We start from the raw sequence: 26,568 nt of genomic DNA on the forward strand, positions 1-26,568 counted from the left end.
AACCTCTGCTCTAGATTTTCTCAGATAAGCACAAAATATTATCTCATGCAAAAAGCAGCAGGAACTTGATAAAAAAATACTGTATCTGCCAGGAAACATCTTCAGTGCAGGGCTGGTGCAGATTAATAAAATTGAACTGGGTGGAGGAGTTGAATCTCGGGGACAGACTCTGTATGGAGACCAAAGTCCCCTGGGTCTTTCCACTAAAGCATGGCAAAGACCTTTTCTTGACGGACAGTCAGAGCATATTGACAATGTAAGTGAAGGATCCCAGAGATACCCCAATTTTAGACTCTGCTTTATAAACAAGGGTGTTCAGCAGGGCTGGCTCAAGGGACTGTGATGTCCTGAGCCAATTTTTGCATTGGCAGCCCCTCCACCCCTCTAATCTGGTATCTCTCCCTCCCCCACCTGTGATCCGGTATCTCCTCCTCTCTTACAAGTCTCACTCTCCTGCTGGACCAAGTGAGGCACTGACTGAGGGCACTGAAGATAAAGAGAGACAAAATCCCAGTCTAGCATCTATCCCTCTAGAGTTTGAAGGTAGACCAGACTAGGATTTTGGCACCCTTTATCACTGATATCCAGGGCCTGACCTGGTCCATAGGTTGAACTAGCCCTGATGCTCAAATATAAGAAGGAGCACACTGCTTACAGATTAGTATGAACAAACAATTTCTTCACTTAGTGATGGGAATAACCAGAAAGGGCCAAGATCAAATTCTTTGTCCTTTCCCTCCTATCTCTTTAGGGTACCGATAAATTTATTGAATGAATCCCAGAGCCTCTCACACAAAGGACCCTACGACAACTTCTATTTTGCAGCTGAAAGTGCAATAGCAGTTGCAAGGAATTTCCTGTTTAAGCTTGTATGTTTCAAGGCATCTTTTTTTTTTGTTTTGTTACCAACTTCCTTCCCCTTCAACTGCCAGAGCAGCAACCAGCAAAAGAGCAAGGCGGTGACCGAGGCACCACCTCAGAACCAGCCGAGGGAGGCAGGTAACAGAACAGAAGCCCAGTCCCAGGTTCGTCAGACGGTGAGTACTGTGGGAATGCCACACTGTGGCAAAAACACTAAGGACCCCAGAATTTCTTGTCACACAGTTCCAAAAGTTAGAATTTCCAGTGAAATCCTTTACATTGATGTGGCTTTATCCTGTCTAGGCACGAGGACACTCTTGAGACTTCTGGGTCAGAGATCTATTCAGCTTGGAGGTTAAAACTTGAAGCAGCAGCTGGAAGAGAAAATGTAGCCAGGGCCAGAAAATGTAGGGTAGGAAATATACATTCCAGGAGGAAGAGTAGCTGGGACTTGTGGCTCTAACAAAGAACTAATGAAGAGGGGAGGGAGTACATTTTTGAAATGTATATGTGAAGGCAGTTAGAATCAGGTGTCATAGTCCAAAGGAGGTGGCCCACATGGCTCAAGTTATGGTGCAAGGAATCCAGGGGCCAATCTTTTTTTCATTGGTGTTAGTTGGGCCAGCGAATGCTGCAGAGGTGACATGCTCAGGACTGGGGACACAGGGGAGATAGCTTGAGGGTTTTGCAGCAGGACATAAGCAGTACTGAGCAGGGGCTCCCCTGGCCCTTCTTGGGCAAGCCGAACTTCCTGGAGTTGCCTGGATACTACACTATCTAGGGAGGAGGAAGAGACTATGAAGAGGAAAAGGGGTGTGTGAAGAAAAGGAGAGCCAGTAGCAAGGAAACCGAAGTGATGCCTTTAACACATATTACATTACATTACATTACATTAGGGATTTCTATTCCGCCATTACCTTGCAGTTCAAGGCGAATTACAAAAGAATTATCCAAGATGTATTACAGCAAGATCTTACAAAAAAAAATTGGTCATTTTCAAAAAGAGTGAGAAATGGATAAGGTTATTTGTTTGGGGTAGTTGGCTTTAGTGAGAGGTGGAGTTTGAGACTTGCGGTATTATTTCTTTTTTCAGAGTTTTCTTGAAGAGTATGGTCTTTATTTCTTTTCTAAAAGTCTTGTAGTCAAGGGATGCCGTCAGTAGATTGGCGATTTGGTTGTCTAGTTTGGCTGCTTGAATGGCCAGGGAGGCCATCATATAGTTTTTTCCGTTTGACCTCCTTAATTGGGGGGTATGAGAATGGGGTGTGAGTTTTCCTATGTCTGGTTGCAGTGTTGTGGATGAGGCGGTTATTTCAGAATGAAATAAAAGAGCAACCTCCCCCATTTCTGACAACTTGCTTGCATAGTTTTAAATAGTATTTTAAACAATAGAATTTTTGGGAGGGAAGGGAATTGGAGTCTGCCTTCTTGAAATTCAACACATTCAGAGACCAGAAGCAGTGACTGAGAGCTTTTTCTACAAATGTTGGTTTGCATTAACTTTTTTTTCTGTGAAATTAGTTTTTTATTTTCTCTTCTACAACGTAGTGGAAATTAAAACCTTGGACCAAAACAACCACCATATTTTGTCATGCAGTTAAGAAGATGGGCATGCTTTTTGCAATTTCCTCTGCATGAAATTTAAAACTAGTCATTCTGTTCTAAACAAGTCAGAATGGTTTGCAATAATATTAACAGTGGAATAGTTTCAAGTTTATTTAATTCTTATTATCCCACCCGTTAGAAAACTTTCTGAGTGGTTTCCAAGTATGTCTATCGTACAATAAGAAAATGGAAAGAAATTATAATTCATAAAATACAGCACACAGAAATGTTTGTGTTAGATCAGTGGTTAGGCATCCAAGACCGGCACTCATGAGTCAATAGTCTGATTGATTATTTATTTAATTCATTCATTTTCTATCCCATTCTCCCCAATGAGCTCAGAAAGGGTTACAGGATAACATACATAATATACAGTTAACGGGTTTGCATGTTCTTACATTAGGCAGCTTAACTGTGTGCCCCATTTTCAGCCAAACTTAGCTTACGTTTTCAGCTGAAAATTCATTTTAATTAAGAAACTTAAAAGTCACGCTTGTAAATGCAGGACTACGATTCATTTGCCTAGATTTATGAGTCTAGTGCCAAAAGTTAGCGCTAATGAGGAAATTCTATATCCGAGGGGACGCTGAGAAGTTCTCAGTCCAGCCAAGAAGAGAGTGGCGAGGACATGGGTCAATCGATGATCCGAAACGATGTCAAAACAGAGAATTTTGTTTCTGCAAATTGGCACTTAACTGAAGATAACAATCTTTTCAGCTACAGAAGCAAAATGACGCTCAGAATTTGGGAAGTTGGTTGGTTGGGCCGAGAACTTTTCAGCAATCCCCTTGTAGATCACCCAAAGTTAAGCCCAAGGATGATCCACACTAATAATGAATTCTATAAAGACCATTCCACGCAGAACAGCCTATAAAGAATACTAGCTTGGTAGGCATTCTGGCCGCGATTCAATAAACATACTGTAGGTGCCAAGGAGCATGGCGCACTGCGTGCGTCAATTATGTAAGGTGCTGTTCATAGAATAGCGCCTAGCGGCACCTAAAGTAGACATTAATGCCGGTAGGCGTCCTAACCTTAGGCGCATCCTATTTATACCAGGGTTTTCATGGCTTAAATGAGCGTGCCCAAGTCCAAAACAGGCCTATGATCCACCCCCAAACCATGCCTACTTTCTGGTAAGCACCTTGGGCTAGGCACCTACCTGAATGCGGTAGGTGCCTACCAAGTTAGGCACCTGCTATCGAATTATCTGCATTTAAGTCAATTACGAGGTACAAATTGCTCATTATCGGTGCCAAGTAAGCTTTTAAAATAATTAAATTAGGCACCTAGATTGGTTAGGCTCGCCAATCTAGGCACCTAACTTTGGGTGTTTTCTATAGAATCTGGGCCTAACTTAGGGAGCAGGCATTTATGTCTGCCAAAGGCTGGTATAAGTGCCCACATCCAACTAATAGCAGTTAGTCATGCAAATGCAGGCATTCCATAACACTGCGCTGAAATTCATGGAAAGCACCCAGCCTCCCATTTTGACAGGCAGCTGTGAGGCGTCTATATTCCTGCCCCCAACAACCCCCATTGGACCACCAAATATAGAGGTAGGCCCTGAACTGCTGGGGAGTTGGGAATGGGGGAATGTTCTAGGGACTGAGGAGAGGGCGAAGGGAAGGAGTGGGAAGTAGCATACCAAGGATGGGACAAAGGGGTAGTCCGCCCTGGGTGCAGGTTTGTTTGGGGGTGCCAGAACGGTCACAGGTCTGCGGTCCACTGGCCATGCCCCCTCTGATGTCAGCTTCCTGTTCCGGGGCAGGGGACTAGCAGAGCTGATGGCTGCACACAGGGGATTGGTCCGGCCAAAGGAGGGGGTGTTCCGCCCCTGGTTCCCAGCTATGCCACTGGGAGGGGGCTTTACCGGGGGGTGAGAAAGAGCTCAGAAAGGCTCAAATTGTTTAAAAAAAAAAATTATGCACGTATCAGCACAATATTCAACCTGGGCCTGCATGAGCCCTGACATCCATTCCACCCACATTAGCACCCAATGTTCTGTACTAGTGCCCGACGTGGCCCGACACTGAATACTGGAGGCTAATTTAGCCGGTGACAGTAAGTGTTTTAAAAAAATGCTGACCGTCGTTGGCTGAATATCAGGGAGGTTAGTGTACTTGAATATAATTCGCCTTGAGCTACTATTGAAAAAGGTGTGGCAAAGTCCAAACAAAATAAATAAACGTGTTAAATGTGTGCTAGCAGCAGATCACTTTAGTAAATCTAGCCCCTGTCAAGTCCTTCACACTTCAAGAAGGAGCACAGCTTGGCCTTCACACTCCAGTTTTCCCGAGTAGCAGCAGAGGGCACAAAGGTGGCCTTTAACTACTTCACTGGGAGGAAATGAACAGGAAGCCACAGAGCTGCTGCTGTATTCACAGCGGGGGAACTTCAGCACAGGCGGAATGATGTAAAGTCAACAGCAGACCCAAGAAAGGAAAGACCTAACACTGCCAACAAGGGCAGAAGTATTTTGTGTGCCGAGTCCCAAAAGATACTATTAGCACCTTTTAGTGACAGATTTTTCATTATTACTCGTCTCTCTCCTTTCTCAGTTTTTTACTTTTCTTGGTTTTCTCTGCACTCATCCCTCTCAAGTCCTCAACCCCTCATCTACCTTTTTCTGACTTATATTACCTCACTAGCCCTAGCAACTGCCCTGTAACTCAACCCTTCCAGTCATCAAGACCATTTCTTCTTCCTCTTACCCTCTACCCAGCTTCCTATTCCTCCATCTCAACTTCTTGTAGGTACCATTTCCATACTCTTCATAGTCCCATCTCTTAACATTGCTTTATAGTCCTCACCTTTCACTTGGATTCTTCACAGCAACTCTCCTTCCATCTTCTTGCCTCACTTCTCCCTTCCTCCCTCTTACTCTCTATAGAGGCTCTTCTCCCCTTGTCCTTCTCTCCACCCACTAGAGCTTATCCTTCTCTTTCTTTCTCTTTAGATGCATCTTTTCCTCAGTTCTGTGGGGTTGAGGGAGGGTCTGAAGATTGTTGTCGAGTAATCCTTTCTGTGTTTTGTTGATGTGGGGGGGGGGAGTGTTGCTCCATAGTATTTTAAAGTTGGCCCTTAGGTGGTCAGACCAGATGGTGTTTGTCCAGGTGACATCTGTTAGGCTGATGTGAGAGGATTGAGGGTTTTTAGAAGAGAGAGAAATAAGGTCTAGATGGTGGTCTTTCTGGTGGGTGGGGGTAGTGAGGGGGATGGAGAATCTCGGGGAGGTTAAGAAAGAGAATAATTCTTTGACAGTTGGGGTATCTTGTTGCTCTAGGTCAGGGGTGTCAAACTCAATCACACTAAGGGGCCAAAATCCAAAACACAGGCTAAGTCGCGGGCCAGACTCTGCCCAATCTACTCCACAGACCCCGCCCCATAATAGTACTAATTATAACAGTTTTTTCCATTCATTTTTTGTATATACACACACACAATATAATCTTATTAATACATAATGGTTAACCACAAAATTAAACTACACAAAGCACACTGTATGCTTCTCAACATTTATTCCTACCAGAACACAGATAACCCCTATGTAAATACAGGGCCAAAAACTAAAAGTGCTAATATATAAAAAAGGAACCCTAAGATTCAAGACTCTGCATGCAGTACAACCCCAGAGAAAAATAAACAAATGTATTTCTTCCTGAGTAGTGCAAAAGATAGCAGATTAAAATTCTCAAAATTGACACAATTCAAACACTAAATTGAAAATAAAATAATTCCCCCTATCTTTGTTGTCTCCCTCCCTCACCACTGCAGCTGTGCAGAATACTACTGGAGGTAGGAGAGGTATGTATGCTCCCCCACCCCTGCGCACATTGTACCGCTGGGCCAGACCAGTAGGGAGGTGAAGCTGGAGGTGGAAATCAAGAGGGCAAGCCTACGGTTATAATCAGCACACACACACACACACACACACACACACACACACACACACACATACACCCCCCTCCCCCCCCTGCTGCCTCAATTTTCTCTTGTGATCTGGCTTCCTCCTCTCTTCAGCAGTAATTTAACAGTGCCGGCCAGTAATTTACACCGCTGGTGTGGTTATCAACTTGCACATGCAGGTAGCGCACCAGAAATGAATTTAACTGTGCTGGCCCCAGCGATACATCCCAGCTGGGGCCAGCACAATTAAATTCATGTCTAGTGTGCTGTCAGCACGCGCAAGTTAACAATCACACCGGCAGTGTAAATTACTGGCCAGCAATGGGGTGTGTCGCTGGGGTCGGCACATTTAAATTCATTTTTGTTGTGTTGCCAACACACACAAGCTGATGATCACTGTGGCCCACAAGTGCTATTGTTGCCATCAGTTGAGGGCCCAAAACAGAAAGCAATGCAACATCTTGAAACTCTGTTTACTCCCCTGAAATGCCGGTCCTGAATCGTGGTCCACATAAAATAGCCAGGTGGGCTGGATTCGGCCCGCGGGCCTTGTGTTTGATATATGTGCTCTAGGTGGAGGTTGATGTCACCAAGAAGGTTATGTTTGTCTTTGGAAGTGTTCAGTAAGAGGAATTCAGAGAAGTCTTCACTAGCGTTATTCCATCTGTTGGGCGGGATATAGAACAGGGTGGTATTCAGATTGGCAGTCAGGTCGTGTTTCGTGAGGTTGCAGGTGAGAATTTCTAAGTCTTCCATTGACTTGGAATTGGTGACCTGGAAGTTAAAGTGGTCTTTAAGGTTGATGGCTATTCCACCACCTCTTTTGAAGTTTCTGGAGAGGGGGATGATCTATAGCCCCTAGGTAGGATGTCATGAATAATTATGTTGTTATCAGAGATGAGTCAGGTTTCAGTTAGGAATACTAAATCCAGTTGAGATTCCATGAGCCAGTCTTTCATTAGTTGGGCTTTATTTCTGATGGAGCATATGTTGAGGTAGGCGCAGGAGAGGGAGTGGTTTGCCGGTGTGGTGGTGGGTTCTGGGGTGGTGATGTTCTTCAGCAGGCGTTCCAAAATGGGTTTTGAGGTAGTGATGTTTTATAGCAGACGTTGTTTTCTCAGGGAGGTCTGTTTTGATGGATTGTGGGTGGTAAGGAGTACTTGGATTGGGAAAGTGCAGGTTTCGGACTGGCGTATTTGGGGTGGGGATGGTGGTCATCCAGCCTTACTTGTTGGTGGTAGAAATAGTGGGTGTGGGGAATGGGTTCAAAGGCTAGCGTCCCGTAGGACCAGAATTGGGAGCAGATTAAGTATAAGGTCAGGTAGGATCGGAGGCTGTTTCAGGTGGGTAGCATGATTAGTTGGGGGGAGACTTAGAGCAGAAGTGGTCACAGGGGGCTATGGAAGTGAATGTGTAGATGTAGGTTGAACAGGTGTCGGGGATACAAAATGCAAAGGAGGAATTATAAATGTATGTTTAAATGCAAAGGAAGGATTATAAATGCAGGTACAAAATGCAAAAGTATAAAATGCAATGGTACAGACAAGGTATAGAATGGAGCTGCTCTTAGTCTCTGCACAAAGGAGCGCACTAAGGAGCGTGCCTTTGGCTTGCGCCACAAGGGCTGTTGGAGGGGGCGGAATTTGTCTCCCACGCCTGCCCCAACTCCTTCCCTTGCGGCAGCGGCAGCAGTTGGAGTCAACTGGGGCAGCTCCCGACAACAGTGGAGCTGCCCTGAAGAGATCTTCTCCCTAGGCAATAGCGCCACAAGGTCCTTTGGGGGGGCAGAGTTCGTCTCCCACGCCTGCCCCAACTCCTTCCCTTGCAGCAGCATCGGCGGTTAGAGTCAGTTGGGGCAGGACCCGACAACAGTGGAGCTGCTGTGTAGAGATCTTCTCCCTATGAAGAATTTCTTAACATTCCTCTTGAATCTACCACCCCTCAACCTCAAATTATGCCCTCTGGATTTTATCATTTTCCTTTCTCTGGAATAGATTTTGTAAACCACCCAGATACATGTGATGGTCGGTATATCAAGCCATGAATAAACTTGAAACTTCTACGTTAATACCTTTCAAGTATTTGAACGTCTAAATCATATCTCCCCTGTCCCTCCTTTCCTCTAGGGCAGTGGTCGGCAAACTGCGGCTCACAAGCCACATGCAGCTCTTTAGCCACTTGAGTGCAGCTCGTGGCTCGTCTAGAGCAGGGGTGCCCAACCTGCTTCCCTTCTCACTGCCCTCCTCCAAGCCAAGCCATCAGAGAGGACATTCTTGGCCAGCCAATCGCTGCCTGGCTGGCCCAGAACTTACTCTCTGACATTAGAATTGACGTCGGGTGGCATGACTTGGTCGGCCCCGCGGGGAAGGGAAGCAGGGAGAGCTCAGAACTCGGTGGCGGCCTGTTCCCCAATGGCGGCAGTGGCAGCCTATTCCCCGGCGGCGGTAGCAGCATGTTCCCCAATGGCGGTGGCTTGGGAAGGGCAGGGAGAAAGAAAGAAAGAAAGGAGGGGGGCACAGGGAGACAGAAAGAAAGAAGGGAGACAGGAGACAGACATGGAGAGAGAGAGAAAGAAAGAAAGAAAGAAAGAAAGAAAGAAAGAAAAAGAAAGGGGGCATGGAGAAAGAAAGAAATGGGGCATGGAGAGAGAGAGAGAAAGACAGACATAGAGAAAGAAAGGGGGCATGGAGAGAGAAAGAAAGAAGGGGCAGGGTGAAAGAAAGTAAAAGTTGGGGGAGGGAATGAGGTCTGGAGGAGAGGAAGCATACAGGAGGCTGAAAGAAGGGAAGAAATATTGGATGCACAGTCAGAAGAATAAAGTGCAACCAGAGACTGATGAAATTACCAAACAAAGATAGGAAAAATGAATTTATTTTCAATTTAGTGATCAAAATGTGCCGTTTTGAGAATTTATATCTGCTGTCTTTATTTTGCTCTATGGCCCCCTTTTACTAAACCACAATAGTGGTTTTTAGCACAGGGAGCCTATGAGCATCGAGAGCAGCGCAGGGCATTCAGCGCTGCTCCCTGCGCTAAAAACCATTATCGCGGTTTAGTAAAAAGGGAGGGGGTATATTTGTCTATTTTTGTATAGTTGTTACTGAGGTGACATTGCATAAAGTCATCTGCCTTGACCTCTTTGAAAACCTGTGGAATATAAATGATAATTAATATTTTCTCTGCGTACAGTGTGCTTTGTGTTTTTTTAAAATTTTATTGTTGATAGATCATTTTAACTTGGCCACGAAGGTAAGGGGGAGGGAGGGAGGGTAGCTGCTGAAAGACATTTAGTAATCCTTGCAGGCTTGACTGTGCAGGGAATTATTTTTGTAAAACCGTGTTTTGTTATGTGACTGGCATTATTTATCATTTAATTTCTATGAATGAATAGAATGAAAATGATATAAAATTGCTTGCTTGTTTTTATGTGCTTGCGCTGAAAGGAAGTGGAGAGAGAGTGGGCTGAGGATGCTGAAGAGAAATGGGGAAGAGAGAGTGAGGAGAAGACGCTGATTTATAAATTGACAGTTGTATAGAATATTGTTTCTTTTTATACTTTAATATAATAAGTTCAGTATAAAACTATTCGAGGCTTGTGTGGATGGGATCAGTTCAGGTGGTTTGCAGGGATGGGGACCGAGCTCACAAGGATGGGGCAGGGACAGAGGCAAATTTTTTCCCCATGTTATTCTCTAGGCTCTGCCATGAATCGATTTTGACTAAGTGCGGGTGAGCGGGGTGTCAGTCGAGTTGACATAGCCGTCGTAGCATAAGCGGGCACGGGGTATGGCTCTCAAAAAAAATCTTAGTCGTTGTACTGCTGATTTTGGCTCTTATGACTAATGAGTTTGCCTACCACTGCTCTAGGGTATACATATTCAGGGCTTCCAGTCTCTCCTCATATGTCTTCTGGCGCAAACCTCCTCCAATTTTTGTTGCCTTCCTCTGGACCGCTTCAAATCTTTTTATGTCCTTCGCCAGATACGGTTTCCAAAATTGAACACAATAGGCCAAGTGGGGCCTCACCATCGACCTGTACAGGGGCATCAACACCTTCTTTTATCTACTGGTCACACCTCTCTCTATACAGCCTAGCATCTTTTTGGCAACAGCCACCGTCTTGTCACACTGTTTCTTTGCCTTTAGATCTTCAGACACTATCACCCCAAGATCCCTCTCCCTATCTGTTATGGGGTTATAGTGAGATGTGTACTTGGCACCCTTAATGTGAAGTTCACAGCACTGCCCCCTAGGCTGCCCCACTGCTCTGCTGGCATGTCTGTGTGGCCAATCTATTAAAAATGCTGGCCCCTCCTATATGCAAATGCCTTGTTTTGAACATTTTTAATTTGAACATGTTTTCGATAATGGCAAAAAAAAATAGACATCTAGTTGGATAAAATGTCTATCTGGACCATTTAAAAAAAATAGACATCTTGCAGGTTCGAACATGGACATTTTTTCCACCTGATTTTTGGACGTTTTTCTGTAAACGTCCAGAGTCCTATCAAAAATGCCCCTCACTATCTGAAACAAGAATGAGTCCCTATTCCCTTTCTTTATCCTCAACAATTCCACTTCTCTGCAACAGAACCATAGACAGAAAATAATCAGCCAAATTCTGAGACGACAGCAACCAACCAATAACCCTTAATTTAAGTTTGAGCATTCGTATATCTATCTTGTATCTTTCACAATCTAGAAAAAAAATTTTTACAAGATAGCTCTTCTTAGCTTCAACGTCTACTGACTTAAAAACTGCTGCTTTCAAAAGACTCCCTTGTCAATAAACTGTTTTCCTCCACACCCTTTCTGATACTCTTACTGAAGGTTTTAGCCTTCAAAAGCTATCGGTAAACCAAGACTGTTTATGTTCTCTCTGGCTCCAATTTCCATGACAGGGCTGCCTTATCAAGGGCAGTGGTGGAGCACTATTTCAACATGCCAAGTCAATAATATTAAAATAAAGAGAAATATTTACAAGGTCACACAAGAAAGAATAAAAAGCAAACAAATTCTAGTGTCAGATGGTATACCTGTGGTGCTAAGCTGCTGATAAAGGCTAGTGTCTCACCTGCTTTCTACTGCTGAACTATGTGGCTTAGTTAGGGGAGACAGAGGAGCGGTCCACCACGGGTGCTGTTTATTAGGGGCGCTGGCACCCATCCTTCTGCTCATTCCCCACCCCATCCCCCCGTACCTCTTTAATGTTCCCGGTGTGAGCAGCAATCCCAACCTGCTGCTCACACCGGTGGCGACTCTTCCTCTGATGTCACTTCCTGGACCCGCACCTAGGAAGTGGCATCAGAGTAAGAGCCGACACTGCTCGCACCAGAAATGTTAAAGATATATAGGGGAAGGGAAGGGGTGCACGCATGTGGCAAGAGGGGAAGGGGAAGGAGTGGGTATCGGTAGGGCTCAACAGCCACTAGCCCCTCTCACCCTCACTACACCACTGGCCGGACTGTGCCTCTCACTGGAGCTGATTGCACAACATTGCGCTTAATACACAGCTAGAAATCCTGGCACACCCTGGTGCCAGTCCCACCACTTCACCAGCCAGTATCATGTGACTGTGCAATTCACTTCATAGAAACATAGAAACATAGAAATAGACGGCAGATAAGCGCCACGGCCCATCTAGTCTGCCCACCCCAATGACCCTCCCCTACCTTTCTCTGTGAATAGATCCCACGTGTCTATCCCATTTGGCCTTAAAATCAGGCACGCTGCTGGCCTCAATAACCTGAAGTGGAAGACTATTCCAGCGATCAACCACCCTTTCAGTGAAAAAGAATTTCTTGGTGTCCCCATGCAGTTTCCCGCACCTGATTTTCCACGGATGCCCCCTTGTTGCCGCGGAACCCTTGAAAAAGAAGATATCTTCTTCCACCTCGATGCAGCCCGTGAGATACTTGAATGTCTCGATCATGTCACCCCTCTCTCTGCGTTCCTCGAGTGAGTACAGCTGCAACTTATCCAGTCATTCCTCGTACGGGAGATCCTTGAGTCCCAAGACCATCCGGGTGGCCATTCTCTGGACCGACTCCAGTCTCAGCACATCCTTACGGTAATGTGGCCTCCAGAATTGCACACAGTATTCCAGGTGGGGCCTCACCATGGATCTATACAATGGCATAATGACTTCAGGCTTACGGCTGACGAAACTGCTGCGTATGCAACCTATGATTTGCCTTGCCTTGGATGAAGCTTGCTCCACTTGATTGGCAGTCTTCATTTTCTCACTGACGATCACCCCTAAGTCTCGTTCTGCTTCAGTTCTTGTTAGGATCTCGCCATTAAGGGTGTAAGTCTTGCATGGATTTTGGCTGCCCAGGTGCATGACTTTGCATTTTTTGGCATTGAAGCTGAGTTGCCAGGACCTAGACCAGCGCTCCAGTAGGAGTAGGTCGTGCATCATGTTGTCGGACATTGAATTTATGTCTGTTGTGCTTTTGCCCACTACATTTTTTTATTCTATTTTCTATACCATTCTCCCAGACAGTGGCATAGTAAGGGGAGGGGAGGGGGAGCAGACCACCCCGGATTCTGTCTTTGTTGAGGTGCCGGCACCTCTCCTCCTCCCCGCTCCTTTCCACTCCTCTCCTGCCGCGTGAACGCCTTCAATTCACCCCATATACACACACACACCATACCTCTAGCTCTTAGCCAACGTGAGCAGCAGCTCCAACCTGCTCCTCACGCTGGCCTCAGTGCTCCCCTCTGACATCACTTCCGGGTCCCACAACTAGGAAGTGACCCGGAAGTGATGTCAGAAGGAGAACAATCCCGGTGCAGGCAGCAAGTTAGAGATACTGCTCGTGCCGGGAAAGCTAAACAAGTATGCAGGAAGGGAAGGGGAACACGCACGGTGGGAGGATCAGAGAAGAGGGCACGAGAGCGCCTCCCACCCTCACTATGCCACTGCTCCTAGGGGAGCTCAGAACGGTTTACATGAATTTGTTCAGGTACTCAAGCATTTCTCCCTGTCTGTCCCGGCGAGCTCACAATCTATCTAATGTACCTTCAATCCATAACTAATGGTGAAGCTGTTGGTATACCATCTCCTCATACCAAAACATCATCTGAATCAAAACAGGGCATAGCACCCAGCACTACCTAGGTCAATTTCCAAACACATTTGTACCTAGTGATATATACGTGTGTAGAAGCAGGGCCAATCACAAAATGAAGTTCTCACACAAGACTCCCTTATTCATTTTTTTTTGTGTGATATTATAAATTATAGATATGAAAAATAAACAAACTTTTAATTTTGTCATTCTTGCTGAATCTGTTTGCTAACTGCATTTTCAGATGGTCTTAGAAAAGTTGGTTAGAAAATGCGGCCCGGAAGCTTTCCCTCTGCTACTACTTCCTGTCCCCACTTAGGCACGAAGGAGTAGCAAAGGGGGAGAGAGAGAAAGGAGATGCTGCATAGGGAAGGAGAGGAAGGGGAGAGAGAGGGAGCAGATGGTACACATGGCTAGATGGGAAGGGAAGACATGGAACAGTAGATAGATTTCAGAAGAAAACAGAAAATGGAAGAAAGTTGAATATTAAAAGTTAATGCCAAAGGTAGATGTAGGCTTATTCCAAAACCAAACAAGGGAAAATCCAAATAAATGTAGGGGTAAATGGAAACAACTTCCCTGAAAATAGCAACCCCACATGAATCCTGAATCACATTTGTTTCAATGACATAGGTCTTATATCAAGTAATGAATACTTTATGTGCTTATAGAATACTAGTTCACAAGGTGCCAACCGGTAAAATGAAAAAAAATCTTCAACCAGTGGTGCAAGGTAATAATCTAATCATTGCACATACTATTGCCCTAAAATGCTTTTAAATACTTTTCACAAGTACATTGATATATTATACTTGTGAAAAGTATTTAAAAGCATTTAGGGCAATCGTATGTGCAATGATGAGATTATTACCTTGCACCACTGGTTGAAGATTTTTTTCTTTTTACCACTTGGCGCCTTGTGAACTAGCACTCTTTAAGCACATAAAGTATTTATTACTTGATATAAGATCTATGTCATTTAAATAAATGTGATTCAAGATTCATGTGGAGTTGCTATTTTCAATGAAAGATGGATGTAGGGCAGAAAGTGAAGAAGGAGAGAAAACCAGCAAATGGATAAGGCCCTGGAAACACAGTTAAGAGCACAGACAGAAGGAAGTTCAATCAGAGACCAGGAAAAGATGATTAGAAAAATAAAATCAGCAGACAAAGATAGGAAAAATGATTTTATTTTCAATTTAGTGATTGAAATATGGCAGCACTGAGAATTTATATCAGCTGTCTATATTTTACACTGTTCAGGAAGAAATGCATTTGTTTCTATTTCTCTGGAATTGTACTGCATGCAGAGTCTGTCATCTTAGGGTTTTGTTTGTGTTCTGCATGTGTGACCAAGGCCAGGTGTTCTGGTAGAAATGAATGTTGAGAAACGTACAGTGTGCTTTGCATAGTTTAATTTTGTGGTTAACCATTATGTATTGTTAATAAGATTATATTGTGTGTATTGAGTACGCGGATTTGCATCACGTCCCAACATACAGGGTATTTCATGCTAGTAACTCATACACAGACATGTGATGTCATCAAAATAATTTTTATTTAATTTATATTCAATTAAGCTTGAGGTTCAAACTAGAATTAAGATTACATTGCAAAGTTTGTTCATGAACCAATTTGACAAAACATTCTGTATATGGGGGGGGGAACCTCTCTTTCTAGGCTAAATGGCCCATATGGAGAGGGAGAATTCTCCCCCGAACAAAAGGCTGGTGCTTGCTTATGTACCCTCGTAATGACCATTATGACATCACTCCTTTTTACCAATCAGCTAAGAGAGGTTGGACGTATGTTGAACAAAGAACATTCCTTCTAGCATAGCTATCAGGCTTAAAGAAAAGTTTTACAACTTATTAACAGCAATGTCTGAATATGCATAACCCTTCATCCAAAGCAAACTTTGAATCAAAATCACTTTCTGTGTCAGGAACTCAAATGCTGTGTCAGGAACAGAAAATGACAGCCTCTGTGTGTGACCCCCCCCCCCCCTTCACAGCTACAGACTGAAGAAAGTTTCTATGGTACCTAGCTTAAAGGTCAGATAGGTCAAAATGCAGATGTTGCCTCTCATGATTTCTTCAGGTTTAAAATATATAAAAATAATGTTTTCAAACCCCATTCTATGTTTAATATACATTCACCCTCATAGGATCCCATACAGTCACTTACAGCCACACGCATCACGTTATGTTTGAATAATTATTGTTAAGATACATATTATAAACTATCTGCATTCAAAAATGTGAAACCCTATATCTTCCCCAAGCTAGACTGAGAGGTCTGGCATTAATTAGAGCCATGAAGTCAAGGCGGGAAACTGCAGTTTAGACAAAGAAGGACACACAGAAAGACAAAGAAAAAAAAGCAAAATGGAGGATCCCTCCAATTATTCCGAAAGCATCTGAAAACTTGGCTATTCTCAAAAATGTAAATCTCTCTACCCTCTTTATAATCACTAATTCTTGTTATGTTTTTCCTTCCTTATTTTAAAGTTCCTGTAAACCGTGCCGAGCTCTATCTTTATGGAAAGGATGCTGTATATAAACTTAAGGTTTAGTTTAGAGGCAGTTTTATACCTCTATGTATTATTTAGACACATACAGGTACCTGATTTCCCTTATGGTCTTGCTCTACCTAGCAATTCACATAAATAGTGAATTCCCATTTTCCTAAGCTACACATCGATTTCCTGGTCTTTTGTTAATTATCCTGACTTTTCAAAGCTTTAAATGTGTTTGCATGTATATAAGACCCTCTGATCAGGACTTAAAGATCTCTGTCATGCCCTGCTATTGCTTCTCCTGTGCTATTTGCACTATCCAGGCCTTCTACAATCCCCTCTTAGCCGCCAAGCTATTTATAGTGAAGGTGGACATACTTAGGCCTGGAAGGATGTCACCTGTCTTCCTTCTTCTGCAAGGGTGCTTTGGACAGAACCAATTCCCTATGGATCAGAGTAAAGTAGAGATCCACTGCTGCAAACATATATCTGAGGCCAATTAAACAGGACAGATTCAACAAAGAACCAGGAAAACCCAAGTTTCAGGCTTAACAGTAGCCCAGAGAGTCTCTTACCCATGGTATGCTTGTTCTCTCAGATGAGAAATCAAGCAAATCCCATCCACTGTCCTAGATAAAACCCTTGTCCAAGTAATTTATATACAGTTGCTGGCCAAATAAAACCATACAGGAAAACTTACCATTCAAGTGGGCAGGTATATAACCAGTGTCTGTTCTACCATCAAGGTACAATAGCCATAGGTCAAGTACCAGAATAGCAGAACTAGAGACTAAACTTACATCCATTCTTTTATAGAGGTATCGGTGAATCTCTAGTTTTATACCTTTTAAGGTATAAAATGCAAAGAAAGTATAGCTAAGAGAAAAGATAGAACTATATATAAGAACATAAGAACATAAGCAGTGCCTCCGCCGGGTCAGACCACAGGTCCATCCTGCCCAGCAGTCCGCTCCCGCGGCGGCCCAAACAGGTCACGACCTGTCTAAATCACCAGAAGGGGCCCCCATGCCGCCTTGGTTTCCCTTCCTAGCCCTCCGGTCTTGCACATGCACGACCTGGGTTTCTATACTTATTTTCTGGTTAGCTTTCTCAATATCCCATGATCCCTTTATCCTTCAGGAATCCGTCCAGTCTCTGTTTGAATCCTTGTACCGTACTCTGCCTGATCACTTCCTCCGGTAGCGCATTCCAAGTGTCCACGACCCTTTGGGTGAAGAAAAACTTTCTTGCATTCGTTTTGAACCTATCTCCCTTCAGTTTCTCCGAATGCCCCCTCGTACCTGTTGTCCCCTTCAGCCTGAAGAATCTGTCCCTATCCACCCTCTCTATGCCCCTCATGATTTTGAAGGTCTCTATCATATCACCCCTGAGCCTCCTCTTTTCCAGAGAGAAGAGCCCCAGCCTATCCAACCTCTCGGCGTATGGGCAGTGTTCCAGCCCTTTTACCAGTTTCGTTGCTCTCCTTTGGACTCTCTCAAGTATCGCCATGTCCTTCTTGAGGTGTGGCGACCAATACTGAACGCAGTATTCCAGATGTGGACGCACCATCGCTCGATACAATGGCATGATGACTTCCCGCGTCCTGGTTGTTATGCCCCTCTTTATGATGCCCAGCATCCTGTTGGCTTTTTTCGAGGCTGCTGCGCACTGTGCAGATGGCTTCAGTGATGCATCCACCAGCACACCCAAGTCTCTCTCAAGTCTGCTGTCTCCCAACAATGCCCCCCCCAATTTGTAGTTGGACAACGGGTTCTTTTTCCCTATATGCATGACCTTGCATTTTTCCACGTTAAAGCGCATTTGCCATTTGTTTGCCCAGTCTTCCAGCTTGTCTAGGTCCTTTTGCAGGTCCTCACACTCCTCCCTGGAGCTAACTCTTCCACACAGTTTGGTATCGTCTGCAAATTTTATAACCTCGCACTTTGCCTCCTTTTCTAGGTCATTGATAAATATGTTTAAGAGTAACGGCCCCTGAACCGATCCCTGTGGCACACCGCTCGTGACTCCCCACCAGTCAGAATATTGTCCCTTTACTCCGACCCTCTGCAGTCTACCCGACAACCAGTGCTCGATCCATCTGTGCACATCCCCTCCCACCCCGTGGTTCCACAGCTTCCTAAGCAGCCTTTCATGTGGCACCTTGTCGAAAGCCTTTTGAAAATCGAGGTAATTGATGTCGATGGGTTCCCCATTGTCCACCCGACTGCTTATTCCCTCAAAGAAGTATAGAAGGTTCGTTAAGCACGACCTTCCCTTACAGAATCCGTGCTGGCTTGTTCTCAGTAGGCCATTCCTCTCGAACCTTAGATATATGTAAGACATATCAAATACCCCCTAGATTTCCCGAAAATAAGAGTACCTCAATAGTGCTAAACTTAGAATGTTTCCCTATAACCAGAAGTGGCTGGCATAGTAACCTAGAATTAAATGCAGTAAGATGTCAAATAAATGCAAAGTGTAAACCCTAAGAAACTCAAATATATGCATAATATGTAAAGTTAACCCATGTGAAGGTGATGCAAGCACTGAGTGCACACAAGACATATTTTTTCTTTTCTGTTTGTGGTACAAGAACCCATTTCTCAAAATAAAATTAAATCATTAAAAGAACTAATGATGTCAGCAAATAAAGCACATGAGAAGCACTGCCACGTGTGACAGGCCTATAACCTGCTTCAGGTAAAACAGTACATAGAATACAGTAAAAAAAAAAAAAAAAAAATTTAAAATACAGGATAAATAAAGAGTCTTTTCAGAGAACATGCATGAGACAATGATTAAAAAAATACAATAGCTAACAAGATGTCATAATGGGCCTTCAGGCCTTCTACAGTATATATGAAAAATGAATGGAAAAAATGGCATTACAATTAGTACTATTATGAGGTGGGGTCTGGGGCAAAACTTGGGCACCCCCAATCATTTTGAAAATGATTGGGGGTGCCCAATATTAATGGCTAATGACATTAACATGTATGCTAATGTGGATGTGTACCATACAGAATCTAGCTCAGTAAATCAAGTCCTAAAAATCCTGGCAAGTTCTTAGAGAGGATTTCTTCCTTACCCCTCCACCCTCCCCCGCACTTTTAACTTTCTTGGAGAAGAGTGGAAAAAGTCTCCGACTCCTAAGATTTTGGGCTGGTTCCTAGGTTCTGAGAAAATATATCAAGGTCTAAAGAGCTTTGAGTTTGTTTAACAGAGAAATAAGCAAGTAGAGAATTAATAAGATGACATTTTTGTCTTAGTAACAGTCCTGAATGAAAAATAGAGGAGTATATTGACACATCAACAGGATTTCCATTGAATTCAGGGGAATTATCTCTTGTAGACAAGTCATCAAAGGTACTGAGCATGATCTTAGATTCTTCCTTATGTATGAAATCTCAAGTGTCTGTATTAATCAGGACAGTCTTTAAGCTCAGAGAGTAGAGGTCAATTAGGTCTTATTTTAATGAGGATCTCTTTAGTATTATTCAAGCTTTATTTTTTCTCGCTGCTAGATTACTATAATTTATTACTTTCTGGGGTTTCTCTAAAATTACTCAAAACAACTTCAGCATCTGCAAAATGCCTCTGCTAGGTTATTGTTAAAGATCTACAAATACTTAAAGGCTTTCCCTTTTACTACATTGGTTAAATCGCATATCACCTTCAAGTTCAAGGTCAATTTATTTGATACACAGCAAAATTTTCAAGAGAAATCTAAGTGGTTTACAGTATTAAAAATAATTCAAGGAAGGGGTAAAAAAGTATAATAGACAAAGACAAATCAAGTCACATGAGGCAAAATAGGGAAGAAAATGTTATAAAATGTAAAGGGTAATAGGGGAAAACAAAAGGTAATAGCTTATATGATCTGTAAAATTGTGAATGGTCCAACTCCAGAACACTTCATCAGCTTTTTATTTTTCCACATACTAGGGGCTCCTCCTGTTTTTTTAACTCTTGCTTGCTTAGCTTTCCTTCAGCAAAGGGTACTCATTATAAGCATGATCTTGAATAGTCCATTTTCTAAACTAAACTAAAAACTTGGCTTTGTATATCAATCATCTCCAAACAAGGAGCTCGATTCGGTTAACAGTATTTAAAAAAAAAGAAAATCGATATGAAGGGGAAAAAAGCCAGTGAGTGAGAGAAAGCAAAGCTAGGACAGATTTCTAAGGTGGTTAGAAAACAAAATAGTTTTTATAGCTTTATGAAAAAAATTGAAAGGAACTAGAGACCCTTCGAATATGGGGAATTCCATTCCATAATTCTGTTAGTTTGAAAGTAAAGGATTGGCTGAGGTTCCTGGTTGATTTTATTCCCTTAACTGAGCATTTGGCTTGACGTGCTGTTGCAGATCAGATTCAGTCTTATTTTGAATATATATTTGATAGAATAAAATAAGTATTGAGATTGGGTTTTTGGTACAGGCAGCTCCCAGGTTAAGAACGAGTTACGTTTTTAAAGGTGTTTTTGAGTCAGATTTGTATATAACTCAACTGACAAAAAGGTCAACTGTCCCTACCAGTGTTCCCTCTACGGTTCAGCATGCACAGCCACACTCTGTTCTTAGGGCTCCTTTTACGAAGGCAAGTTATAAGGATTGATCCATATCTATAGTGCCACCAGTGGTGTGCTCTTTCAATAAACATTGGTCTCCTTTGCAGATATATTTGCAATTACGCCCCACTCATGACTCATGATGATGTCTCATTCTGTAATAATTTCTTTTATCCCTATTGCTGTGAATGCAAGCTTAGGAGCAGGACATGTACTAATATGCTATGTATTGATGTGCTGTGAATCTCATTGACATCCTGTTATAGTTACTGTTCTTTTATATTTCCTCTGAAAACTCAATTGAATTTCATGGGGGGAAATAAAAAGAAGACAAGTTATAAATGTCAAGATTAGAATAGATTAGTTCAAAATATTTTTATTAATTTTATAAGCAGGGTAATAACAATAGAAAAAGCTTCCGAGGAAGCCCGAAAAGAAGTGGAAGTGACAATACCCGTCAAGTATATCAAATTACAATAAAATAATACATCAGCCATGAAATACAGAAGCATCAAACAATACAGTCTTCTTGCAGTAATGAGTAAATACGAACGCAAATAAGTTGGTAGTATAGTGAATAGATTAGATTAGAAAAGAGAAGAGAAGGATTGAGAGGAAAGCGTGGAAGGCATAGAAATTAAAGTAAACGCCACAAAGGAGAAACCAGTGTGCTCTCACTGGTAACTGAACATAGCTGAGCTGTCCTGCTGCTTGCTTCCTGTGGGAGGCTCTTCGGCCCCAAAATATATTCTAGCTACAGTTCCTTGTTTGTTTACCATTCACAAATTTTCAGTGCAAACTTTAAAATTATCCATTGTGACACTCAGTCCCAGTAATTTAGACCATCAGAGCAGGATCGGTACTTCTGTTATTTAGAGTCCTCATATGCAGACATTTCTGATTCTAAAACAATTTCTTCACCAGTGTAGGGATGGAGATCTGATAAGTTCTGATCCAGGGCATCAGAACCGCAAAGGAACGAGTGGAGAATTTGGAACAAGTTCTGTCAAATCCGTGTTGCTTGCTGTTATTGCAGCACTAGTGACACTAGACGAAGTTGAAGGATCTGCATCCATAAAACTGCACTCAACCGAAGATGTCTTTTCTGATTGAATACATTTTAACCCTTTATTTGGCATTGTTGCTCAGAAGCAACGTTTGTCTTCTACGGCTCTTATGGGAGATCTGCATCTCCAAATGCCTGTTACTCGGCCCTGTTGCTCTCATTCAGCATCAACCCCCTCTTTTACTAAGGCGCGCTAGCCTATATATTGCGCGCTAAATGCTAACGCGTCCATAGAATATAATTGGTGTGTTAGCATATAGCATGCACTAATATTTAGCACACCTTAGTAAAAGGGCCCCCAAGTTACATAAAGCAGTCGTTTCACCATCCGCCAATTAAAAGGTTAAAAAATAAGTTAATTTTGGAATGAAGAGTAGAGAGGATGCAGTATATAAACTTAAGGTTTAGTTTAGATTCGCAAAGCTGCCTCTTTTTATCTTCCTCAAGCTTTTCTTTCTGTGCTCCACTTAATGGTTGCCATTTCATTATTTGTACGTTAACATATAAATCTAAAGTCAAATAAGCACATACCAGAGAGTAGGAACAATAGGAACTCTAGTTCACGTGATCTACAGGGTAATTCTGTGTCAACTGGTCCAATTTCAATGAGGATCCCAAGAGAGGAGACCGAGGCACCTGAGCCAATCAGGGCCTTAGGCCCCTCCCCTGAGGCCCGCATTGCAGCTCAGGAGGTCAGAGGAGCAGGGGAGACTGAGCACCCCTCCTGCTTCCAACTTTTAAAGGTAAGGGGAGTGGGAGAGTGAGGGCATCCCTCCCGCCGTTTGTTTGGGGGGGGGGGGTGAGGAGAGGGGCCAATGGCAGGAGGCATCCTTGCCGCCATATTTTTTAAGCACGGGTTAGGTGTTTGGCGGGCCGGCAGAAGGGGGGTGTTTGGCAGGCGGGGGAGGAGGGACCCGATGGCAGGAGGAACCGGGCATCCCTCCTGCCATAAGAGTTCAGAGGGTGGTTGACAGGAGCCCTGACAGCAGTGACAGGAGGCTGCTTCTACTGTCACTACTGTCAGGGCTCTGCCCCGTCTCAATCGCTCACTGAGTCATTGAGTCAGGGAGTTTGCTTGCAAATGTTTGCACCTCCGTGCAAATCATTTGCATGCGAAAAAAGATAGTGAATCAATTGCTGTTTCAAAATCAGCCAGAGAATCGGCCATCAGCGATTGCCTCGCTATATTTAGTGAATCTGGGCCTAACTTTCCTAGTAGAATTATCAACAAAGAAAATGAAACTTGTGTCTGAATCATTAACAACCAGCCTATCAGGGAAAGGGGTGTGGCAACGGGGATTTTTATGGTGAAGAAAGTATGCAGATCATGACTTATGGAGTTATTTTCAGCTCCTCTACATGTGTGTATGTATGACCATATGAGCCTATGTGTACTTATGTGGGTGTGTTAGAGGGAGATCGAGTCTGTCAATATGAGGATGTCCGTATATGTATGTGCATGTGTATGTCTTTATGAGTGGGTGGGTATGTATGTGAGTAACATAGTAACATAGTAACATAGTAGATGACGGCAGATAAAGACCCGAATGGTCCATCCAGTCTGCCCAACCTGATTCAATTTAAAAATTTTTTTTTTTTTTTTTTTCTTCTTAGCTATTTCTGGGCGAGAATCCAAAGCTTTACCCGGTACTGTGCTTGGGTTCCAACTGTACTTGTGCAAATGTATGTGTGTGTGTGTGTGTGTGTGTGTATATTTCCACATACCTACAGTTTTCTTGACACTTTTGTTTCAATGATATGAAATGAAAAATGCCAAGAAAAGTGTGGAATAACGTGTAAGTTTCATGACTCCACATCATTCTCTTCTTGGTTGGGCTGAGAACTTTTCAGCGGCACCTCCTGTGCTTATTGTTTAAGCATTTGCTTTGGTTTCCTATCCTACTTGACAGCACACCCACAATTTCTGAAGCTAGTACCCTCTTCATCCTCTTTCCCTTTCCATTTTTCCTATCCTTCTTTTTCCATTCCTCCCTTTTGTCCCTTATCTACTTTCATCTCTCTTCCTGCTAAATTTCTCCCTTTACTCTAGTCCTCACTTTTTTCTTCCCTGGTTTTCTTCCTTTCTGTCTATCCATTCCTCTCTTTCTCTTCTCAATATTCTTTCCCTACATCTTATGTTGAATCAAGTCATGCTTCTGACAAAAGCTCTTTCAGTTCATCCTTCCTCTCTCTCTTTCCCTGGTACAGGTCAGTATGTCAGAGAATGAACCAGAAGCCCATGCTGTGGAGGAAGATGATTTGGACAGCAAACTGAACTACAAGCCCCCACCCCAGAAATCCCTGCAAGAAATTCAAGAACTGGATAAAGACGATGAGAGTCTGGCCAAGTACAAGAAGTCCCTACTCGGAGATCTAACCATAGTACAAGGTATCCTGAAAGGAGGTTTTTCAGCACTTCCTTACCCCAGTCCTTTCCTTAATCGTCATCTCTTAAATTGTGGCCCACTTATTGACTTTTAAGACTGCTCTGTTATCATTCTTTCCATCAGATCCAACAGTATCAAATGTCGTAGTCACCAGGCTTACCCTGGTTTGTGACTCTGCACCTGGACCAATCACCATGGACCTTACTGGTAAGTAGCAGCTTCTCTCATTTGGTAATAACACCCTCATTAATTATATTTCTGCCTTTTTTATTTTACATGAAGTTCTACCTATTTGCCTAAGTGCTGCTCTGTATAGCCCAGTGGTCTCAAACTCAAACCCTTTGTGGGGCCACATTTTGGATTTGTAGGTACTTGGAGGGCCGCAGAAAAAATAGTTAATGTCTTATTAAAGAAATGACAATTTTGCATGAGGTAAAACTCTTTATAGTTTATAAAACTTTCCTTTAACAGTTAAAAGGAAAGATTTATAAACTATAAAGAGTTTTACCTCATGCAAAATTGTCATTTCTTTAATAAGACATTAACTATTTTTTCTGCGGCCCTCCAAGTACTCTATTTTTTTCTGCAGCCCTCACATTTAAAGTTTAATATCTTTTCTTTCTCAAAACTGGCACATTTTAATCACTATATTGAAAATAAAATCATTTTCCCTACCTTTGTTGTCTGGTGACTTTATTTTTCTGTGCTTTCAACTATGTTTCCAGGGCCTTCTTGTCCTTTGACTGTTTTTCTCTCCGTCTTCACTTTCTGCCTTGCATCCATCTTTGGCATTAACTTAATGTTCAATTTTTCTGCTTTCTTTTCAAAATCTACATTCCCTTCCTATCTCTCTTTTCTTCCGTCCTATTTCCATGGTCTGGCATCTCTTTCCTTCCTTTCTCTCCCTCCCTCCTTCCTTCCTTTCCCCTGGTCTGGCATCTGTCTCCTTCCCTTCCCCCATGCCCTGGCATCTCTCCCTCCCCCTCCATGTTCTGATATCTCCTTTCCTTCCCTCCCTCCCATGAACTTGGCTTCTTCTCTTGTTCTTCTTCTCTCCCTTCTCCTTCCTTCCCTCTCTTTCCCCAATTGGGTACAGCAGCAACAGAAGCAGCATTTTCCTTCCCCCTTTCCTGTGCAGGAGAGGCATTTCTCTTCCCCTTTCCCTCCCTCTCCCTTTCCCTGTACAGCAGCAGCAGCATTTCCCTAGGGTCCCCCTTTCCTATGTAGCAGAAACTTTTCTCTTTCCCCTCCCCTTCCGTTCTCTTCCTTGTGGAGCAGCAGCATGTCTGGCCGGCTCGTTCTGTTCAAAGCCGCAGGTGGCGGCTCCTTGCGAGATCCGCGCCTGCATCTGAAGCCTCTCTGATGTTGTGACGTCAGAGAGGCTTACGATGCAGGAGTGGATAGCGCGAGGAGCCGCCAACCCGCGGCTTTGAACGGAACGAGCCGACCACACATGCTGCTGCTCCAAAAGGAAGAGAAAGGAGAAGAGAAATGCTGTTGATTGTGTCCAGACCGTGGGCCGCAAATAAAACCTGGAGAGCCACATGCGGCCCGTGGGCCGCGTGTTTGAGACCGCTGGTATAGCCCCAGCCATTTCAGTACCAGGATTCCCCCTCCCCCACACACAGCTCTGTCACTGAATCTTGTCCTATAGCACCCCATACAAGCAGCTTTGCCAATGCATCTCAATAAGGGTTGGCCCAAAGATATCCAACACCCTAGGCCAGTGTTTTTCAACCTTTTTTGGGCAAAGGCACACTTGTTTCATGAAAAAAATCACGAGGCACACCACCATTAGAAAATGTTAAAAAATTTAACTCTGTGCCTATATTGACTATATATAAAGTAATTCTCTTGAATAGGAATCAAATAAACACAAAGAAAGTATTTTATAATTACTTTATTATGAAATAAAAATTATAAAATACTTTATTCAGTGCGAAACCTGGACCTGTTTGGCTGAACACAAAGCTGATATTCTGGCTGGAATCGAAGAAAGACACACACGTAGCTCTTCGTCAACAGCTCTCAGTCTCTCTCTGTATTTGGTTTTTATAGCATACAAAAATAGACAAATATACCCTCCATCCTTTTTATTAAACCACAATAGCAGTTTTTAGCGCAGGGAGCTGCGCTGAATGCCCAGCACTGCTCTTGACGCTCATAGGCTCCCTGCGCTAAAAACCACTATTGCGGTTTAGTAAAAGGTGACCATATTGTAAAATATAGACAGCAGATATAAATTCAGAACTGTGCATAGTAAGTGAAGGGAAGTTTTCATCTCTGGGAATTTACCCAGTTAACTATTAAGTTATTTGGGCAAATTCCTTTGAAAACTGTGGTAATACTGCCTCCACTTTGCTAAATTTAAAATAAAATCATTTTTCCTACCTTGTCTGGTGATTTCTGGTTGCACTTTCTTCTTCTGACTGTGCATCCAATCTTTCTTCCCTTCTATCAGCCTGTATGCTTTCTCTCCTCCACACCTCATTCCCTCCCCCAACTTTTTCTTCCTCTCTCCCTGACCTTTCTTTCTTTTTTTCTGTTTCTCTTCTTTCCTTCTGTTTCCCCTGCCTGCCC

At 43.2% G+C, this 26,568-nt stretch overlaps 1 protein-coding gene across 1 annotated transcript in view; it reads left to right on the forward strand.

The window, feature by feature from the left end:
• The first annotated feature begins 915 nt into the window (after positions 1-915).
• ARHGDIB (Rho GDP dissociation inhibitor beta) overlaps positions 916-26,568 on the forward strand; it is a 66,655-nt gene continuing 41,002 nt past the window's right edge. The window contains exons 1-3 of the mRNA XM_033933457.1: positions 916-1,037; positions 23,810-23,990; positions 24,112-24,195. Of these exons, the coding sequence (XP_033789348.1) occupies positions 23,816-23,990; positions 24,112-24,195 (259 nt within the window). The 5' untranslated portion in view covers positions 916-1,037; positions 23,810-23,815. The remainder of the gene's footprint in view (positions 1,038-23,809; positions 23,991-24,111; positions 24,196-26,568) is intronic.

The sequence above is a fragment of the Geotrypetes seraphini genome, chromosome 2, assembly GCF_902459505.1.
Source record: "Geotrypetes seraphini chromosome 2, aGeoSer1.1, whole genome shotgun sequence".
NCBI classification, from domain to species: Eukaryota; Metazoa; Chordata; class Amphibia; order Gymnophiona; family Dermophiidae; genus Geotrypetes; species Geotrypetes seraphini.